The sequence below is a fragment of the Pyrus communis genome, chromosome 12 (genome assembly GCF_963583255.1).
Source record: "Pyrus communis chromosome 12, drPyrComm1.1, whole genome shotgun sequence".
NCBI classification, from domain to species: Eukaryota; Viridiplantae; Streptophyta; class Magnoliopsida; order Rosales; family Rosaceae; genus Pyrus; species Pyrus communis.
The window spans coordinates 6,483,791-6,506,492 of record NC_084814.1 but is presented as its reverse complement, the minus strand read 5'-3'; the positions used below and the strand labels follow the sequence as shown (position 1 = coordinate 6,506,492).

The window sequence follows — 22,702 nt, the reverse complement described above, 5'->3', positions numbered from 1 at the left end:
CTAGTTACTGCAATTAGTTAGTCCGCGCTTGTCCGTCTTTCGAAAACAAAATCAAATTGAAATATATTCAATCTAAACATATAAAAGAAAGTAAACATAGTTCTCCAAAAACATCTACCACATGATGTTTCAATCCAAATTGAAAATATTCAACCTGAACTTAGGAAAAAAATAATAATAAGTAAACATAATTCTCCAAAAACATCTCCGACATAATATTTCAATCCAATTCAACTTCTTGAATAGAATTCAGTTTGACTTGTCTTGTGAAAAAATATGTGCTGATTAGGAGCTTTACAAACCGAACATACCAATATCAAGCTTATATTGTTTCCTAAGACCTTTAAGGAGTCAAACACAAGTCGAATCTAGTGCAAAGCTCGAGCTTTAATTATAAACTTAGTCAAATCATATATATATATGATTTGGTGTTGCATTGTGCAGCATGTGTGTGGTGCTGCAGTGCACAGCCATGTTCATTCAACCTTTGTATATTTTGTTGAATGGTTGCAACTTTTGATTAAAAGACATGATGCTTATTCAAATTGTATGAGTAGAATTAAAAGATGTAATTAGTCAAATTTATTTTCTGAAAATTCTAAATAGAAGACATGTCTTTTGGATCAACACTATTAAGAAGGGTTGTATATCTTCAACTAAAATGAAAGGACTCGATGAACGGGTGCTTTAATGCCTATAAATACCTATTGTGACATAATGTTTCACACACAATTTTTTCAGAAATTTGTTTCTACATTCCTTGCTCTCTTTTCTCCCCATCACATTCATACAATTTCTTTCTAGTTATTTCTAAGGGAATACAATTCGGTTTTGCTAATCGAATATTCCATACTTTGTTGTATCCTAAAAGTGACTTGCCAAAAACCCTTTAGCAAACTCATTCGAGTGGGGCAAAATAACACTTTAAGGCTTAAAGTCATTATTCGGATTATTCTCTATAATACTACATTTACTCTAACAATCTTAAAGTGTTATTACCATCATGGAGAACATGTCTGATAACATGGCTTTGAAGATTATCAATCAAGATGTCTACAAGCTATCTAGACAAATTTGATGGATCAAACTTCACCCGATGGAAGGACAAGATGTGTTTCATGCTTACTGTTCTAAATGTCATATATGTGCTGGACCTGAAATTGGAGCCTATTCGTGAACCAAGTGACAAAGACTCGGACAAAATAGTTGCCGATCGAAAGAAGCGTGAAGAAGATGAATTGGTATGTTGAGGACACATCTTAGGCACATTATCTAATCACTTATATGACTTGTACGCACACATTCAATCTCCAAAGGAAAATTGGGAAGCACTTGAACACAAGTACACAACTGAGAAAAGAGGTACCGATAAATTTTTAATGTTCACATATTATGAATTCACTATGTTTGATAACAAACCCATCCTAGACCAAGTTCATGAATTATTGGTCTTGGTCTCAAAGCTTCGTGAACTTAAAATAGTTATTCCGGATCCTATGATAGTTGGGGCTATTATGGCAAAATTACCTCAAACATGGAATAACTATAGAAAGAAACTTCTACACATGGTGGAATACATTAGTTTGGATGATTTGCAAAAGGATATTCAAATTGAAGAGGAAACTCAAAATCGTGATAAGAATTTTGCAAATCAAGATTCCTCTAAAGTTCACATTGTCGAAGGAAACAAATATAAAAAGAACTTCAAAGTCAAAAATGACAAAGGGAAGTTTAAGAGGACCAATTCCAACAACAATCAAAAGAATGCAAATGGTGTCTGCTATCATTATGGAAAGAAAGGCCATTATATTCATGATTGTAGATACAAAAAAGCAAGTGAGGAATATGCGAATAAGACCAATAGCGCAAATATGGTGGAAAACTCTAAAATTGATAACATTGTTGCAATGGTATCAATGATGCATATTAGCATGATTATCGAACTGAATATGGCAGCGGCAATAAAATCCTTGGATTGGTGGCTTGACTCAAAGGCTACTATACATGTGTTCAATGACAAGGCACAATGGACAATCAAGATGTTTTAATGGGGAATCCTAATTCCGCCACAGTTCTAGGAAAAGGAACCATTGAACTTCAATTTACTTATGGGAAGAAATTGACGTTGCTTAATGTACTGCATGTTCCAGAAATTAGAAAGAATCTTGTGTCTGCAAATTTATTATGTAAGAACGGTATAAAGACTGTTCTAGAGTCCGACAAGTTAATAATGTTGAAAAATTGGATGTTTGTTGGGAAGGGGTATTCTTGTGATGGGATGTTCAAACTAAGTATTAATAATAAAGTGAATTCTTCTGCTTATATTGTTGAATCTTCCTCTCATTTATGGCATTTACGTTTAGCACATATAAATTTTAGATCTTTAAAATACATGTGCACACTTGGTTTAATTGCTTGCAATGATGATTATAATGATAAATGTGAAACATGTATTCAAGCGAAAATGACTAAGAAACCTTTTCCAATTGCCGAAAGAAATAAAATTTATTAGACTTAATACATTCTGACATATGTGAATTTAATGGTGTTTTAACAAGAGGAGGAAAAAGATATTGTATCACATTTATAGATGATTGTTCTAAGTTCACTTATGTTTATTTATTATCTAATAAAAATGAAGCTTTTGAGTGTTTTAAGGGCTATAAGACTGAAGTTGAAAACCAAAAGGGAAGGAAAATTAAATGTCTTAGTAGTGATAGAGGTGGTGAATATTTTTCACATGAATTTGATATTTTTTGTGAAGAGCATGGTGTTGTACATCAAAAAACTACACCCTATACACCACAACAAAATGGCTTGGCAGAAAGGAAAAATAGGACACTCACTGAAATTATTAATTCTATGATGATTAATGCTAATACTCCAAAATATTAATGGGGTGAAGCATTGTTTACTGCATGCCATATACACAATAGAATTACATCTACAAAGACTCATGTGTCACCATATGAAACTTGGAAAGGAAGAAAACCAAATTTGTCATATTTGAGAGTATGGGGCTGTGTAGCCTTTTACAAGGCACTGGACCCTAAGAGATCCAAGTTGGGTCCAGGAGGAATTAAAAGCATATTTGTAGGATATGCAGAAAATTCAAAGGCATATAGGTTGCTTAATTTAGACACAAATACAATAGTTGAGTCTAGAGATGTCTAATTTATAGAAAATAAATTTTATAACGACTACTCAATGTCTAGAAACGAGAATGATCAAACACCTTTCTCTAATTTGGCTACTAGTCATTCTCAAGGTGAGAAAAGAAAACAGTCTGAAACTGTTAATGAACCAAGGAAAAGCCATAGAGTAAGAAAAGAAAAGACTCTAGACTCTGATTTTATTTCATCTCAATTTATTGTATTTTTAGTCGAAGGAAATAGAACAAGGGTTCTTAAGAAAATACTCATATTGTTGAATGTTGAGGATGATCCCAAAAGTCTAAGCGAAGCATTGACTTCAAGAGATGTAACCTTGTGGAAAGAGGCTATAGATGATGAATTTGAAACATTAATATCTAATCAGACATGAGTTTTACTAGACTTGCCCCAAGGATCAAAAGCAATAGCTTGTAAGTGGATATTTAGAAGAAAATACAATACAGACGGGCCTATTCAGACATTTAAAGTCAGGCTGGTTGCCAAAGGTTTTAAGCAGAAAAAAGGAATAGAGTATTTCGATACATATGCACCAGTAGATAGGCTCACATCAATTAAAATGTTGTTTGCATTGGCATCTTTATATAATTTGCATGTGTATCGAATGGATGTGAAAACGACTTTTTTAAATGGTGATTTAGATGAAGAAGTCTATATGGAACAACTAGAAGGGTTTGTTCTCCTTGAGAATGAAAAGAAGGTTTGTAAATTAGTAAAGTCATTATATGGATTGAAGCAAGCACCAAAACAATGGCATGAAAAGTTTGATTTTGTCATTTTATCATATGGATTTAGACATAACAATGCTGATAAATGCATATACTCTAAATTCACAAATGATTATGGTGTTGTAATATGTTTATATGTTGACGACTTGGTAATTTTTGGTACAAGAACTTGGGGTGGTGATGAACTTGGGGGTTTTTTTTTTTTTTTATCCCCTTCTTCTTCTTTCTTTTTGGGTTACAAGGGGTGGGGGAGAAGGCGAACTTGGGGTTTTTTTTTTTTTTAAATAACTTTTTTTTAATTAATTATTATTTTAATATTTAAAAAATATTAAATGATTTTTTTTTTAGTTTTTAATAATATATTTTTTTTTTTAATAGAAAGTGTGTCACGTCAGCATTTAACAGAGGAATTGACAGACAACTGACGAAAAGTATGACATTGCAACAAATTCGAAGATACAGTATGATATTGAAACTTTTTAAATACAAGGTATAAAACTATTAATGACCAATAATTTAGGTAATTCTGTGTAATTTTCTTTTTTTTTTTTTTTTTTTGTCGAATACATAATATATGCAGGTGAGAGTGTAATGTGAAACTAAAAGTATTGATGGGAGGTCATGGAGGTCTGAATATCCTGCCTCAGAAGCGGTAGAATGTGTACAACTTGGATAACAGAGAGAAGGTGCGGCAGGACGAAGAGGCTGCCGCCAAAGAGGAGCAGCTCAAGCGCCAACAGTCGCGGAAAAGGGATGCTGAGTTTCGTCTTGAACAGGTCCGGACTGCCCGTGGCTTGGCTCCGGTGATCCAAGGGAAGGAGCCTACTGCAGTAGTGGAATCGAAGTCTGCTGCGGTGGACTTGAAGCCTGGGCGTATTAGTCTCTTTGAAGGGATTAAGATTTTTGACCCTGTTAAGGGTTTGGAGGATGAGGAAGGTGATGGTAATAAAGACGGGTTTAAGAAAAATAAGAAGACGAAGAAAGAGGAAGCGAAGCCGAGGGTTGTGACAGAAGAAGAAGACAAGTATAGGTTGGGTTATGGAGTTGCCGTTGTTTCCGTCGCTTGATTCTCCTTTAATTTATTTAACCCAAAGCCTACATGAAATGAGGAGTGTACGGTGAGAAAGAGGGAGCGAAAATCACTTTACTTTAATTTATCCCATTGTTTCTGTCTCTTGATTCTCCTTTTAATTGATTCTGTTGTCAATGAACATTGTCAGTTGCAGTTGTGCTTCTTTTTGGTCCATAAGAAGCCTGTTGATCCTAACTACTTGTTGAGGACGAAAAATCTAACACTTGTATATACAGGGATGATGAACAATCACCATAACTCATCCGTTATGTTTCTGAACAACATATAAACCTACACATCTTCATAAACGAGAGATTGTGAAGCCACAAACATTTGCAGGGAGGTTATGGCTGGGATACATTGGGGTCTTCCCTTCTGATTTTTGTTTAGGGGCGGAGGCTTAAGTTTTGAGCCGGAGTTCCCCGGGAAACAACCGACGCCCAATCAGATATCAAGTACATATTTTTTAATAAACGATATTATCTACATTAAAAATAGAATAGACTTTGTTGAAAATTTTTTTTTTTTTTTTTTTTCCTAAAATCTTCCATTAAAAGCGCAAATACCCTTTTCATTTTATTTATCCAAAAGCTCAGCTCCGAAGTCCAACCATCCAAGAAAATAGAAAGACCAGAAACAAAACCGAAAAATGCAAATTTACATCATCAAACTAACTCAAAGATGCCAAGTCATCAAATTCAGAGACTCCCAAAACCCAACTCCCTCTCTCCAGTCGGTCGCTACTCAACTACTCAACCTTAACCTCAAACACATCCTTTCTCTCTTCCTCCTTCACCTTCGGAATCACCAGCTTCAGAACTCCATTCTTCATCTCAGCCCTAATCGAATCGATCTTGTACAGATTCGGAGGCAGTTCCAGTCTGCTCGAGAATCTCCTCGCTCCGCCGTCTTCATCCTCCAAGTCCTTCCCCTCCCCTTTTACTACCAGCGTGTTCTGCTCCACCGAGATCTTCACGTCTTCCTTGTCCAGTCCCGGCATGTCCATTCGTAGAAACAGAGCCTCCTCGTTCTCCTTCACGTCCCATCCCCTTCTCGATCCTCCCCGTGGCCCTGCCAGAAATGGGTTGTCCATGAACTGGTCCACCATGTTCAGAACCTGGCTCAAGCTCCTCGTCGGAGAAAACGGATCGAACACATCTGCAACTCACAAAAATGAACAGAACCCTGTTGAGATGTTTGATCAAAAGGAAAGCCCAACCGGGAATTCAAACCAGAAACAAAACCCAGTTCAGAATTTCAGAATTTTGACCGAGAAAAAACCGATTGGAGAAATCCGAGTGCAACTCACAAGACAAACAAAACCCAATCGAAATACGTGATCGAAAACCAAACCCAATTAAGAATTTCAAATATCTGATCAACAAATGGAACCGTTTTAGAAGTGCGGAAAGGAAAGATAACACAGATAACAACTACCTGAGAAGAAGGGAGAACCGAGGTCACGGCGGCTGGAGGGAGACATGTCTGCGGTGCCGCGACCGACGGGGACTGAGCTTTCATCCTGATCGTAGTTGGTGACTTGGCTGTTGGTGTTGAAAGACCGAGAAACGAGGGGAGATACAGAGGCAGAACGGATGGGGTTGGAGAGCTTGGAGAGGATGGTTGGTGCTGGTACTGCGGCCCTTTTGAGAAGGATTGACATTGACGCAGCCATTTTTGTTCTACAAGAAAAGAGATTAACGATGCTTTGATTTGGGGTTTTTGATCGGTTTGTGAATGGAAATTTGGACTTGAACTTGTTGGGTTTGAAGGCGGATCGAAGTGAAGGGGTTTTATATAGAGGAGACACATGCGATGTGATAATCACAGGGGAACCGTGGAGGAGGGGAAAACAGAGGATTGGAGAAGGTTCCATACCATGTCTAGATAGATGGTGAAAATTCTAGAAGCCAAAAGATTTTATCGAAAATTTTAGAATCTGGTCCCTGAACTTTCATTCAAGTTTAGAATTTGTTCCTAAACTAAAATTGTGTTAATTTACATCTTTTAATTTAACAAGACGTGCACTATTAGTCTTACCATTAACTTTTGTAAAAATATCTCTGCTTGTTTGATGACGTGGTACATAGTGAATCTCAAATATATAGTTTTGGGATGTCATGTAAATTAAACAAAAAAAATTATTATATGTTAAAAAAATGAATAAGAAAATATTGGATTTCTCATTCGAAGTTGCCATGATCAGGAGTAAATTACACTTTCATACTTTAGATTTGGGATCTATTTAAATTTCTTACAACATTTTTAAAACATTAGTAAATTACACTTTCATACTTTAGATTTGGGATCTATTTAAATTCCTTACAACATTTTTAAAACATTTCTTTCATACCTTAAGTACTATTTTATTTCAAAATAATACATCCATTACATTTTCCATCTATTGATCCGTTAAGTGCTGATGTGGCTGCCACATATATGTCACGTAGCTGCCAAATGTCTATCACGTGGCAAAAATAATAATTTTTTAATTTTTTTTTTTTTTTAAACTTGAATTTTCTCAAAAAAAAAACTGACACCTGTCTTCTCCCTGCAACCCCCAAACCCATCTCCCCCGTCTTCATCTTCTTCACTGCAATCCAGAAAGAAGAAGAGAAAAAAATAAAAAATAAAAAAACCCGTCCTTCCCCACTATTCCCCTCTCTTCTCCCCCATCTTCATCTTCTTCCCCCCGACTCCCCTACCTGAACCCAGAACCAAAAAAAAAAAAAAGAAAACTGAAACCTGTCTTATTCGCGCAACCCCCAAAACCCATCTCCCCCATTTTCATCTCCCCTGACCCCCCCCCCCCCCCACCTGCAACCCAGAACATAAAAATAAAAAATAAAAAATAAAAAGAAAAACTAAAACCTATCTTCTCCCTACAACCCCCAAACCCATCTCCCCCATTTTCATCTTTTTCGCTGCAACCCAGAAAGAAGAAGGAAAGAGGAAAAAAAAAAAAAAAAACTCGTCTTTCCCCCCCTCTTCCCCTCTCTTCTCCCCCATCTTCATCTTCTTCCCTTGACCCCCCCCCCCCAAAAAAAAACTTGCAACCCGAAAGAAAAAAAAAAAAAAAAAAAAACAAACCCAGATCCTTTCTCGCCATCACCGGTTCGTGGAATGGATGTGGATTTAAGGAGTTGGGGGGGGGGGGGGGGGGGGTGTAGAGAAGGGAAGAGGATGGGTGCGGAGGGAGGGAGGGTCACGGGTGGGGGAGATGCGGGTGGGGTGGGGTGGGGTGGGGGGGATTATTCTGGGTTTTTGGTTTTGAGGGGACAACGGGGATTGGGGGGGATGACGGGAAGGTTAACTTCAGTTTTTCTTTTCTTTTTTTTTCTTTTTTTTTAAATTAATATATTTAGAAGATTTAGGGTTTTTTTTTAAAATTAAAAAATTGTTTTTTTTTGACACGGGGGCACACATTTGGCAGCCACGTGGTGGCCACATCAACGCTTAACGGATCAATAGATGGAAAATGTAACAGATGTATTCTTTTGAAATAAAATAGTACTTAATGTATAAAAGTGAAATGTTTTGAAGATGTAAGGAATTGAAATAGACCCAAAACCTGAGGTATGAAAGTGTAATTTACCCAAATTTCAAAGTACCCAATGTCAAGCAAGCACTTCATGTAAATTAAGGGATATGAAAAAATATATCATTTTCTCCACTTGTATTATGACATGTGGAGTGCCGCTTGAAAACCCAATACTTGGATATGATTGACTCGGATAGAACTATTCACCAAATTGCGGACTTTTAATTTGTCGTTGATGTCCCAAAAACGATCCAAGAAGGAAACTGTGAAAATTTCGCATTGTTTCTTGAGAGGAAACACTGCATGTATCAACCAGATTAAGAAATGATACATCAAGTGAGACAACACCAAACATATTGAGTCGGAGTTAAACAGATATGATCCCAAGACAACTTTGCCGACCTCTTCACGAAGTCTTTGCCGAAGTCAACCTTCTAGAAGTTGGTCCAAAAAATTAGTATGCATAAATTATTTGATTTGCAATGTTTATAGTTCTTAAAGGAAGTTTTGTCAAACTTAGGATGAGTATCCTGAAGTCATTTGACCTAATGTACTCTTTTTTCCTTAGGAACATTTTTACTTCGAGTATTTATTGCCTGACAAAGTTTTGACGAGGCACTTCCTCTGAGATGGTCATACCCTTGTGTGTGTCCAACTTATGTACCAAACATGTTACATATTGACAAAAATGCATTAACTCACTTTTCTCCTCAGGGTTTGTGTTACTGATTATTACCATAGACAAATGTAATGAGACCTACTCCTATATGCATTCCGTATTTGAGACTCGCGTTTGCTACTTATGCCGACTAGACGATACGACTTTATCAACCGCTTCTACATTTGCTTGAAGATCTGATGCACCAACTACTTGAGTATTTACATACTCAAGAAAGTGTTGTAGTTATATTCCTTTTATGTGTATGATTGTATAAATTCTAATTAAGTAGATATATATATATATCTATATCTGATATATATAGGAAACCTATGTAATCTACAAGATTCTTTCCTATTGGGTTTTGTAATACTTGTAGGTCAAATAAAACCTGTGATGATTAGTTTAAACCAAAGCACAAGATATGAGGAATATCATCACCCAAATTTTTTCAAGCCTCCCTTTTTTACAAGTTTTATGAGACCTACTCCTATATGCATTCCGTATTTGAGATTTGCATTTGCTATTTATGCCGACTAGACGATACAACTTTATCAACCGTTTCTACATTTGCCTGAAGATCTGATGCACCAACTACTTGAGTATTTACATACTCAAGGGAGTGTTGTAGTTATATTCCTATTATGTGTATGATTGTGTAAATCCTAATTAAGTAGATATATATATATATATATATATATATATATATCTGATATATATAGGAAACCTATGTAATCTACAAGATTCTTTCCTATTGGGTTTTGTAATACTTGTAGGTCAAATAAAACCTGTGATGATTAGTTTAAACCAAAGCACAAGATATGAGGAATATCATCACCCAAATTTTTTCAAGCCTCCCTTCTCTCCCTCCCTCCCTCCCTCCCTCCCTCTCCCTGTGCCGCACCGTCTCCTATTTCCTTCACTACAAATAGGTTGCAAAAACTGCAAGAATATATAGTTCTCTTTTAACAAACGAATAGCATTAGTAGTTTAGATAGTTGTTAGGAAGGAGAATTAGTGGATGTCAAGAATATATGGTAAGTACTAAATAGTAATGAAATTAAGATGAAAAAAACCGAACGAAAGCATTTCCTGTGGATTATTATTGTGCTGAAACGTGTGATGTTATTGCATCAATTTTGTACTTGTTTTAGAACGTACGTACGACGTGGAATGCATGAGCTCCTTCTTGGTTGCATTTTAAAGTTCCTACAATAACCATTAGATTGTATCCAAAAGATGGTACCTGTTTTAAATTAGTAACAACTTAGAGAAGAAAATAACGCATTCCTTATTTTTAAGCAAAATACTGTTCTTATCATCTATTTATACCATAATAATAACGTCCCTAAAACCGACATGGTTAAATTCTATTTACAGATCCAATTGTCTACCGGATTAATTAACATAGATAGCTACTAACAAAATTGAACAAACACCAATAGTATTAAACAACCGAACATGTGTTTTACATCACAGTGAGATGTATAAATTATTGGAATAGGATACTATCCGAATCCTATTTATGAGGATCCCGGAGATCACTTTATGTCCGTTCATAAAGTGATCCCGGAATCCTCACAAAGAGGATCCGGAGAGGAACCTCATCCTAAATTATTAACCATCAAAGATACAGTTAACCAAAATCTCACGTCGAACCACAACAGAAACAAAGTGAAATAATCCCTTTAAGTTACAATGAGAATGTAAGCCTTCCGAAGATCAGTCCCACACGCTAATCTAGAGTTCCAGCACCTAAGATCGATCAAGACCCACCTAAACAAGTTTCGAAACTTTAGCAACGCTAACTAAAAATGAGCCACCCTCCCCCTCCTTAATTTCTCCCTTTCACCATCATTCTTCAATGACTGAGAAGGGAACAATTTGACAGCAGATTAACAGAGTGCTTACGACTTCTTTATGAGATAACCCAGAAGTAATCCGACCAAGCCAATAATAATGACGAAAAGGATTGAAACACCACCACGACTTTTGCTTCCTTGACGCTTCAAGAGTTCCTACACAATAACTTAGCAAGTAAAAACGCAACAATATTTTGGAAGCAAGAGAGTTAACAATCCGATACAGTGAAATCCGTGGAAGAAACAATGTGAAGCCTTTTGCATTTTTACCCTGAACATGATGAAGGTAGAAGAGTAAAAATCAAAGAAATAACAATTGTCTACACATTGCTTCGGAAACAACCTTATTAACGAGCTCAACTAAAATAAACAAAAGGAAAATTAATGAAAAGGACTTGAAAACTTTTGAGTTTTAATGATAATGACAAAATAAAGGGTACAGTGAATAGTACCAAGATTAACTTTTTAGTGTTAAAATGTGGTTTTCCGTTAAAGTGAACATTACCATGGGCTTTTCGTTAAAACTCCCATAAACAAATCTACCCTCAGACTTTTTATCAAGATTCAAGACCTAGTACCCACATTCGGGAGTGGTTAATTCATCTACTCTTGGTGCGCATTTTATTAAATAAAACATATATCAGAAATCATATCAGCAACTGTCAAAAACTAAATTGAGGAATTTCTGTACTGCATAAATTTGGAAGGGAAAAGGTGAGGATGACACAGTGAATTTATAGAGCTGCTAGATTTTCTATTGATATCGTTAGAATATACAACAAAACTTTTGGGAATAGGGGTCACCAACATACTTTAACATCTACTGGGGGCTCTAGTGGTGGAGAGAGACACATATGAGGGATAGTGTACGAATATATATATCTTATTGGATCACATCCTAACAGCTTAAGCTTCTGGGAACAGTCAACGGGAATGAACGAAGTAAAACCATAATTACATCCCACTTTATGATATACCAATTTATGACCATTGCAAATTGGAACTATATAATCACTATGGCATATGTTTTCGAGGATAAATATGCATACAGAAGGGTGAGAAGGTAAAGAAAAAGGGTAAAGAAGAGAACAAATACAATCCCATTAAAGTTGCATACTAAGCCCTCACCAGCTCTTGACGAAGCCTGTTACTTTGTTGATTTGCTTTATTCTTTTCCTCCGTCAATTTCAAAATAAGTGATCTTGCCTGCAATTTTAAAAGTAAACGTATATAAGAAGCAGCACTGCAAGCACCACTAGTTACGTGGTAGACTACTACTTAGGGAGATATCCTGTGTAGATAGATTGCGATATTGGTAGAAGCAAAACTTTGGGAAGAAGGTAAAACACAAAAGAAGCTGTCTAAATGAAAAAAAAAAATACACACACTCTTTCATTTACAAGAAATGGTAAGATTTTTTTACCCCCATTAAAATCATAAAATAGTTAAGATTTCTGATATGTTTATGATGCTTTGAGATCCCGCAACCAGATCTCAAGGGCAGTCAATGAGTGAGAAAACACTAGTCATCCAAGGAACAATCAGGATAAACTAAAACATGGAATCTGGAAACATTCCACAATTTACGGACAAGCCTCAAATTCAGGGAAGGCTAAGCCATGGAAGGTGACAGAACGAGGGACAAAAACCATGATATTTCAAGTCCTTTCTCAAATGATGGGCTAATCCTAATCCAGAACATGTAAACCGTAGTTTTCTTTGTAACACCATACATATACTTATGTGTAAGAAACCAAGTTACCAAAAACAGACCATGAACACTTAACTGCCTTTTTCAAGGTCAACGAAAACAAACCAAAAGCCTGTTATTTTTATTCATCACTTAAGGTACTCGACTCTATAGATTATTATAAGTCATTAAGAACATAAAAAACGTTAAAGAGCACATCCCATACTAAAGTTCTGAAAGTATACAAATGCAAAACCTAATAAAAAGAAAAAGAAAATACCTTGGTACAACATGCACTGTTATATCATTCAAAAGAACTCAAATTCCGTGTAGAGCCAACATTTGACCAACATTCACAATATAAAATGAATCACACTGTAAAAGGATTGCACTTAAGATATAATTTTAGTATAATGAAGCACAGAACAGAAGAAGAAGAGAGGTTCACCAAAAAATATCAGGCTAGACAAATTGTGTTACTCCACATCAAACCCATTAGCCAAAAAAAAAAAAACAAAGATACTAAAAGTTCGCATGAAGTTTATTGACATTCTTATTAGTTAAAACCAACTTTCAATTTTTGTAGCAAATTTTAACACAGTCTTGGTCATAATTAATAATAAAAGTTAAATAAACAGACATTAATGTAACAATCATCTAGCCTAACAACATCATACCAGACTTTCTGAACAACAAATAAGAAAAATTCAGAAACTGAATAAGGTATAAGACACATATACTCAGACATGATGTTGTACCTCTGCAGATCTCTCCTGAGGTTCAAGCTCAGTAAATGCTTTTGCAGCCTGTAATCATCAACAAACCGCATGCCAGTCAACATCTTTTTGCTGACTGAAGACAAAAAAACTATCGGATGGTCTAATAACTCGAGTACTCACATTGGAAAACTCAGAAATGTTCACGTTTCCATTCTCTGTAGCAGAAACCCTTGGTGAAGACCCTTCTTCTGAACCTTCTGGAACCGGAGAAGGGGGTTGAGGTGGAGGAACATATACCACTCTCAATTTGCACTCCTCAACCACATGTCCCGCCTCTTTATTGAACTACACAGAGCCAATTCCACAGTGAATAAAACTCGGCATAAGTACACAAAACATCAGTGCTAAATTACTAACAACATTCTGTGATATAACTACCACTTCAGGAGTAACATCCTTTGTCGTTGCACCATCGTTAGTTTTTACACTCTGGAGGAGGAACTTGTCCTTACATTGCATGTCCGGAGGAGCCTCTTTTTGGGCTTGCATTGTAACTATATTGCAACAAACAAATAATATTTAAAGAAACCGATAATGTATATTATGAATCTATGTATCACAGAAACAAATAATAATTAGTATGCACCTATAACATGACATGTGGATCGAGGCAAGACAACTCCGGTGTTCGGACGAACACAATACTTCTTCGGGTTCGTAGTTTTGACCTGAACATAATCAAATAAATATCAAACCTCCAAAGCAAAACTAGAAATTTCACAAACTAAATTCAAATTCTACCAGCCTCCTGGCATTATCAAAATACAGATAAAATTCAAACCCCATTCGAATTACGGATTTGATGTTGTACGAATTACAAAAACACGTAAATATTTTTAAAAATAACAAAAATTTAAGTACAACCAAGTGGAAACAGTAATTTTTCAGGTTCCAAAAAGAAAAGCAAATCATCACATTCTTAGTGCTCTCCTTTTTCCTACATTTTCCCAACAACCAAACAGTGTATATTACAATATATTTATACACACACACAGACAAACAAAAAGAAAAACAAAAGAGGCTGACCTTGAAGGCGACATAGCTATCGGTCTTATTCGAGAGCTGGAGCGAACAGGAGATCTGCTTCTTCAACTCGACTGGAGAAATTTGAAAACAAAAACAAAAAAACACAAATTGAAAACAGAAACGAAACCACAACATGCAAATTTCTGGAAACGAAAAACAGATCGAAAGAGAAAGAGAGCGTGTTATACTGACAGGGGAACTTGAGCTCCAGAGGCTCGATGCTGAGAAGCTCGCCTGTGCTCATCGGATTCGATCGATTCAATTGCAAAAAATTGGTGGAGTTGGAATTATTTTGGAAACAAAAACGAAAACAGATATTAGGCGGAGAGATCGAGAGAGAAGGGGAGAGGGAGAGAGATTGAGAAATCGGAATAATATGGTTGTGATTTGTGAATTAATAATAAATTTGAGTGGGGAAATTTTTTTTTTTTCCCCGAAAGAAATTACTTTTGTTTTTATTATTACTTTTTTATTCTGAATTTTGATGAGAGATTTACCAATTTTGATTTTATTTTTATCAAATGTGTGTGTGTTTTTTTTCCTTCCTAACAAACGATATTATCAACAAGAGAAAGTAGACTAATAGTTCGTTTGGATATATTTTTAAAATGATTGAAAGTGTTTTTAGTAAAAATGTTTTTGAAATCATTCTTTAGTAAAGATGCAAGTAAATTTTGAAAAAACATTTTAAGTGTTTTTGGAATTCAAAAATATTTTCTTTAAAAGTCTTTTCAATCATTTTAAAAGCACATCCAAACGATCCCTCTCATATTAGACAAGCAATAATGATGTGGTTTGAATTCACTTTTTGACGAGAATCGAGTCAAATGTGTGTTGAACAGAAAAGATTTTTCAGTGTACCCGGAACATGAGGTGGTACATCACATGCCATTGTTCAAATAAATGGACACTTAAAAATAAAAATAAAAATTTCAGTGACGGATCATCCCATTTTACGAGCACACTAACAAAATTCATTGAACATCGCACTCTCTCATTTCCCATTTAATGCTATGTATGAGTCAATGTTACAATAAGTATTAATCATTAAGTTTAATTCTTACAACTGTTAAATTTTAAAATTTTAATTTTATTATTTATATTTTATATTGGTCAATGCTACGTACTTTTATAAAAGCACTCCCTCTCTTTCTGTTCATGTCTTTTTATTTTGTTTTATTTTTTATGATCCATTTATTTGGATTTTTTATGGGATGTATCGATACTTTAATTTTAGGCTTGGCTGTTGGTTTGCTGTCCTTCCATATTATTTGATATGTCACATTTGGTCTAGGTAAAAAAAACAAACAAAAATCACTTGAAACGGATGATATGTCACATTCGTTCTCTCTCTCTCTCTCTCTCTCTCTCTCTCTCTCTCTCTCTCTCTCTCTCTCTCTCTCTCTCTCTCTCTCTCTCTCTCATGCAGCATTTTACGTGCATACAAAATTACAAAGGTCATGGCTAGAAAGAGCATAAAAAAAACATTTATCGCAATGTGAATACATAACGCATGAATCTGGATGAAGTAGTGCTTTTGCTTTGTGGAAACGTCATTAGACTTGTATGGGTACTTAATTCCCTTAACGATTCTGTATATGGTTGTATTACGATCCCACAATTTGTTAAAATTCAATATGAAAAGATATGTTTTCTTTAACAAGAAATTATTATCGAGGATGTCCTATACAATATGTAACGATGCAATAGCCACCAATCGGAAATCTTCAAAATATTTGGTTGCTTTTTGCCGAATATTGGAAGTTCATCATCACTCCTAGTATTTGGTAGCAATCAACCGAAATATTGAGTAACAACCAACCAAAATATGTGAACATATCCAGTAGCTAGAAATCGAAAATTCTCAACAACAACAAAACAAAATTGTATTCCACGTTATACAACTTAATTAGCTAGCATATTTCTCTCCATACTATCGGGATCTTCAAAGACGTGTTCTCTAGCGTCATCATTGCTCACGGTGAGAAATTTCAAGAACTTTTTTAGTAGTTCTTGAGCTAACAATCGTTTTTTATATTATTGAAAATGGCTTCTCCTGAACTTTTGCTTAGAAACACAAAAGCACTAGAGAAAAAAAGTACAGAAGCAACTCCTACCGCCGTCCCCTCCATCTACCTTTGGGGTCGGCGGCAACCCATTCCCTTCATGTTTCTCCCCTCTTCTCTCCCTCTTTCTCTTCTTCTCTACATATCCATTTCCATTTCCATGGAATATGATATTCCCCACATCTCTATTAGTTAGGGAGCTATCGGTGGCGAGCCCCCAATCCCTAATTTTTGGTGGTGGTGGGCCTAAGATCAGCCTTGGTTTGGCCATTTTGTCCCCCTCGTTTTCGTTTTCCGCCATCTCTTGGAGATTTGAGATATTTTCGTTTAGCTTCCAAGTGGACATGGTTGTTTCTTTCATTGGCTTAGTGTTTTTGGAGAAATTTAATGTATTGTTTGCGGATTTCGGATGTTGTGAAATTAGGAATTTGTTTTGCTTTTAATTTGGGTCTGCTTTGTATGTGTTTTTGTTTTGGGCCTTTGGTTTTTGTTGGTGCTGATGATGAATCTATTGGCCTAAGCGATGGAATGGCGAGGTGCACGGTGGCTATGGTAGTGTCTACTTGTGTCAATGGACTAAGTCTGATTAAGTCAGTATGTGCTTTGCTTGGGCTTTTTATCCTTTTGGCCTAATTGCAGCTTGTATTTATGTTTATCTTATGCGACATCTTCTTCTATCATTGAAGTTTATGTTTGACAGAAAATAACTAATCTTGCTAAAAATAGTAGTTTTTTTAACCTTATACGTTAAACAAATTGGAGTATCATAAATCGATATATTTCTTGTAGGTAGAAACATTGTTCTATCCCCACCTAACGTTGCCTAAGCGCTAAGCTACTGTCCACCGCCCCGATTAATCACTAAGCGTTTGGAAATTAAGAAATGGTGTCTAGACCGCTTAGACCCACCTAGGCACCTACCCAGGTCGCGACTCTCACTTAGAAAGAAAATCAATAACTTTCATTTTGCATTTTATTTTTTTCAATAAAATCTAAGATACTTATTGAATACTTGAATAAACACTCATTATGTAAGATCCCACATCGCTCAGGGGAGTGAGCCTTATATGTATATTCTCATCCCTACCTAACACGAGGCCTTTTGGGAGCTCATTGGATTTGGGTTCGGTAGGAACTCTAAAGTTAAGCGAGTTCGCGCGAGAGCAATCTCAGGATGGGTGACCCACTGGGAAGTTCTCGTGTGAGTTCCTAGAAACAAAACCGTGAGGGTGTGGTCAGGGCTCAAAGCGGACAATATCGTGCTACGGTGGTGGAACGGGCTTGGGATGTGGTGGACCCCGGGGCAGGATGTGACAATTTGGTATCAGAGCCTAACCCTGGCCGTGGTGTGCCGACGAGGACGTCGAGCCCCTAAAGGGGGTGGATTGTAAGATCCCACATCGCCTAGGGGAGTGAGCCTTATATGTATATTCTCATCCCTACCTAGCACGAGGCCTTTTGGGAGCTCACTGGCTTCGGGTTCCGTAGGAACTCTGAAGTTAAGCGAGTTCGCGCGAGAGCAATCCCAGGATGGGTGATCCACTGGAAAGTTCTTGTGTGAGTTCCTAGAAACAAAACCGTGAGGGGCGTGGTCGGAGCCCAAAGCAGACAACATCGTGCTATGGTGGTGGAGCGGGCCGGGGATGTGGTGGACCCCGGGCCGGGATGTGACACATTACATACTTTGTTCCTCACGTTTTCAATATGTTCTAATCATTTATAATTTATAGGTTATTTTATTTTGCAATTTAAAAAATTCAAACCTAAGATCTTTTATTTACAAAATTCAAGCCTAAACCCTTTTAAATATAAGTAAAAAATAACATTACTGGATCGTAATACTAAGTGACACCTTACCATTACATTACAATGACTAACTAGATGCATGCCATCTATTACCCAAATGATTGAAGAACTTCTCATCTGAAATTCTAGTTGCGTGCATCATTTGTACATGAAATTATTGCAACAATGATCAGCCACAGCTTATCGAGACGATGCGAAAAGACAACACAATTCACTAGTACCAAAGCTAAATCACATCATCGGCTTCTTTTTTAAAAAGTTGCTTTGTCATATACGTTGGGACGACAATATTGACTCCAAAATGTAGGGGGAGATTTTCAGAATTGTCCAATGTCATGAAAAAGCTAAAGTGGGAGTCCAACTTAATGCAACTCAATACATCATGGACCATTTAATTATTATATATAACATTGGCATGCTTTACTTGACCGATTATTTCCTGTCCGGTCCCAAAGTTAGGCTGGCTTTAGCCCGAGCTGGACCATTTAACCCTTTACAATGTGAGATGCTTTGCCAACCATCACTAGTTAACTAATCATCTTGTATATCATCTCTCTAATTGTATGTGCAAGATTAAATGTGAATCATTGCATAATGTAGAGCGGATTTTAACACAACCGCAAATGAATAAATGTCCTTAAAAGTATTACTTTTTTGAATTTATGAAAGGAAAAAAAAAGAGTGTTATTAGTCACCACAAGATATTTGATCTATACCCTCTGATCTGGAGGCCACGACAAGGGTAACTATGACATTTTTGCTTCAAAAGGCACTGTTACTGTATAACAGTGAATAACAATGGCTACTGATGAGCAAGCCACGAACATGCAGTGGCGTCTATGGTGCGAAAGCACTAGTCCGCCGTCATCCAACCTCTCCGCCTTCCTACGAATACGATAGTGTATATGCAGGAGTGCAAGTGGCCGATTTTGGTGGGGTTATAGGCCCATGGGTTTTTGAATTTTCAGTTGTCACACAATTTATATCAATCGGCTCAATGAGTCAATGTCCAATGGGTCTTCAAACCCAAAACCACTGGACCTTCAAACCTGAAAACAAACTTATGCCTATTTAGAACTTTTTTATGCTCCTTTGATGATTAACATTTTATTTAGTGTGTGATATGATTATTCAAATTGTTCTAATTGATCCACTAGTTGCTATTCAGAACTATAATCTGATGATATTTTTCTTCACTTGAAAGTGAGAGATCTTAGGTTCGAATCTCGCGAATGACGAATTCGATTTCAAATTAAGCTGTCCATTATATGACTTAGTCCAACTTCCTCTATTGCAATGCCACACGATTATACCGTAAAATCAATATTTTTAATCACATCATTTTGCATGCCCATGTGATTTTAATAAATGTGATGTCGAATAATTTATTTTTCTAAACTACATTCATGCACTCCGATCAGACACTAGACACTCATGAATGACATCCACATCCCATGTTTGGTCAGGTCAATTGTTCTTGAACACTTAATTTTATATTTATTTTATTTTTGTAATTTTCGAGGAAGAAGATGACTATGGACGTGGAGAAGCATCTAGAAGAACACGTATGGTGACAGCATGAGCTAGCTGTATCCAGTCTCTCAGACACGCTTTCAGACCCTTGGGAAACGGCAAATATGCTGACGTCATGCCCACGCTTTCAAACGAAGGTTGGTGGGACGTCGGCGGCTTCTTTTGTTATATTATTTGTACACGTGTAATGCCAAGGCAGAGGAAGTAATATTATAAGGTCAGGCCTACGATATTTATTTACACCAACAAACAGGACTCATATGATTGATCGAAAACAATGGCAATGCTCACTATGTGGGATCGTATTAAGAAAATAATTGGAATTAAGGGCATTTAATCTTTCATTTGAGTGAAGCCAAAAGGCTAATCAACCTGCTTGTGCGTGTACAGCTGGCTTCAATGAGTGGAGTTTCTGGCAGCTTTGGGGGACGTAGACGCTGCAAAATCACTAAGTGCTGGTAAAACTCCAACAGGATCATCTTCAAATCTTTTTCATAAGGATTTTAGAGATTCATAAATTATATTAGTTCATCGTATATCGTGCGATCAATTTTTATTAAGTACTATTTATATTTATTTTTAAATAAAAATATTTAAAATAATTTATGATCGCTCGATGTATAATGAACGGACATTATTCATTGATTTTCGGGATCCTCACAAAGAGGATCCGGTGAGGATCCGAACTCGATAAAACTCACCAAAGTCGAGTCTGTCATCTTATTTATTATTATTGAATGAATTTATATTTTAAGATGTGTGTCTATTTATTAAATAGATGTTGAAATTTAAACACATTCGTAGTGATAAATAGAGAGTAAATATCACCATCATTGAAGGGAGAAATTTTTTATTGTGATGGGAATAAAGATGGTACATCACGTGTTTATATATAAGTGATGATAAATTTTTATTTTTTAAGTTATTAACTTTTTAACACACATATCTCATCAATTGTATAATTAGACATGATGTACCACCTTGTGTATCGATTACACTAAAAAATATCTCCACTTAATTTGTGAGCAAAAATATTTCTGGACAGAGACACATTTAACAAAATATTATTTTTACTATCTATTTATATCATCTATCTAAGGGCTGGTTTGATATTGCCGTGCTTTAAAAAAAAATGCTTCTGTTATGCTGTGAGAATAAGCAGCTGTGAAATAAATCAGTAGAGTTTTAGGTAAATTTTTTTGTAAAAGTACTTTTGAAAAAAAAAAAAAAAAAAAAGCAGTATAGGGTTTGATAAACTTTTATGTAAAACAGATGTGAAAAAATGTTGGTTTTTCAAAGCTGGGTTTTGCATCTTCTTGTTTTTGGCTTTTTTTTACCCAAAATTGTGAAAAAAAGCTAAAACTGAATGTTTACCAAACACAAAAACAGCTCATAACTTTTTTTTATACCAATTGTTTTTCAGAATTACCTCAGTATCAAACTAGACCTAATAAAGGTCAAACTCAAATACATTAGCGGACCTACTTTTATTACAAAGAGAGTGCAAGTGATTATACAAGACAATCGGTGAGGCGTGAAAACTATGTACCAAGTTTCAGAAGAACCTTACAAAAACGAAAACTGTAGAATTAAGATGCTACTCTAAAACAAGCTTTACCAGCTTCATTTTCTAAAATTATGTAATCATTTATGTGTAATGTGAATAAAATTATGGGTATGCTGTGGTGAAAGTAGCTAATTTCTTTTAAACTTTTTGTTACCAAAAGAAAAGAAAAAATTATACTTATGATCCCTTAACTTTAATTCAATTAGAACAATGGTCTCTCAATTAAAAACTTATGATCATTGGTCCCTTAACTTATCAAAACGTGCAGCTATGGTCATTTTCATTAACTTCGTCAAAATTCATTCAAAATGAGTTATGTTAGAATGACTATTTCTCCAGTTAAGTTAAAATTGAGGAATCATTGTTACAATTTCCTCCAAAAATAAAATAAGTATACCACATATTCTAAGTCCTTTACAATGGACCAAATTGGTACACTAACATGAGATAATAGGTTAGAATTAAAACGCGTCTAGGTTGTTTTGTTTCTGATAAAAAAAATTGGTTGTAAATACGAGAGCAAGTTGGTCCTCAGTAGGAGATGAACTTGCACAAAACAAATTTACCACTACTTTTACATTGTATTAGTAGCTCGGGTCATATGTAAAACTCTTTCCACATGATATTATATTAGTAGTTTAGAATAATGTCGTAATAGAAGTAAATGTATTCCATCTAGGACGTCAAAATTGAGGATTTTGGTAATCAGATTGATTGATTTGGATACCGATACTCACAAATTGTAAAATAGTTTCAATGTCAATTAGCTCTATTTTCATTCTTATTCTTCACAACTAGTAAATAGTTAAATGAGATTGTCTAACTACAATCAATGTTTACTCTGATTCCTGCGTACTCAAATTCTTATTCACTCCGATTCTTGCTTACTTTAATTCTTAGTTAGTGAACAGTATGCATAAGTCACATGCACACCAAGTTCTGCAGCATGCATGCAATCCCTCTTCCACGGTAACATTGAGGGGATTCATTCATTTAAAAGTTCCGTGTTACTTTGAAAGGTGCACTCAGGGTTCCAACAAATGCTGTATTTATCACGCACAGTCGTATGCATAAGTCACATGCACACCAAGTTCTGCAGCATGCATGCAATCCCTCTTCCAAGGTAACATTGAGGGGATTCATTTATTTAAAAGTTCCGAGTTACTTTGAAAGGTGCACTCGGGGTTCCAACAAATGCTGTATT

General features: G+C 35.8%; 2 protein-coding genes across 2 annotated transcripts; both read right to left on the bottom strand.

Moving 5' to 3' along the window:
* Positions 1-5,475: 5,475 nt before the first annotated feature.
* LOC137711125 (small heat shock protein, chloroplastic-like) lies at positions 5,476-6,816 on the bottom strand. The gene is made up of 2 exons (XM_068450332.1): positions 6,408-6,816; positions 5,476-6,128 (listed from the first exon to the last, which is right to left on the bottom strand). The coding sequence occupies exons 1-2, from the start codon at positions 6,643-6,645 to the stop codon at positions 5,719-5,721; spliced, it is 648 nt and encodes a 215-aa protein (XP_068306433.1). The 5' UTR covers positions 6,646-6,816; the 3' UTR covers positions 5,476-5,718.
* Positions 6,817-10,599: 3,783 nt separating this feature from the next.
* On the bottom strand, positions 10,600-14,891 carry LOC137710328 (vesicle-associated protein 1-2-like). Its single transcript, XM_068449275.1, has 8 exons — positions 14,719-14,891; positions 14,527-14,597; positions 14,087-14,168; positions 13,879-13,994; positions 13,621-13,785; positions 13,480-13,527; positions 12,160-12,237; positions 10,600-11,187 (listed from the first exon to the last, which is right to left on the bottom strand). The coding sequence occupies exons 1-8, from the start codon at positions 14,768-14,770 to the stop codon at positions 11,077-11,079; spliced, it is 723 nt and encodes a 240-aa protein (XP_068305376.1). The 5' UTR covers positions 14,771-14,891; the 3' UTR covers positions 10,600-11,076.
* Positions 14,892-22,702: the final 7,811 nt, after the last annotated feature.

What these genes read in the sequence shown, in the direction of transcription:
- LOC137711125 (XM_068450332.1), bottom strand. Translation starts at nt 6,645, where the DNA reads ATGGCTGCGTCAATGTCAATCCTTCTCAAAAGGGCCGCAGTACCAGCA. An exon ending in CGGTTCTCCCTTCTTCTCAG is followed by an intron (nt 6,129 to 6,407) that starts GTAGTTGTTATC and finishes TGTGAGTTGCAG; the next exon opens with ATGTGTTCGATCCGTTTTCT.
- LOC137710328 (XM_068449275.1), bottom strand. Translation starts at nt 14,770, where the DNA reads ATGAGCACAGGCGAGCTTCTCAGCATCGAGCCTCTGGAGCTCAAGTTC. An exon ending in ATCCACATGTCATGTTATAG is followed by an intron (nt 13,995 to 14,086) that starts GTGCATACTAAT and finishes GTTGCAATATAG; the next exon opens with TTACAATGCAAGCCCAAAAA. An exon ending in CTCAGGAGAGATCTGCAGAG is followed by an intron (nt 12,238 to 13,479) that starts GTACAACATCAT and finishes TTAAAATTGCAG; the next exon opens with GCAAGATCACTTATTTTGAA.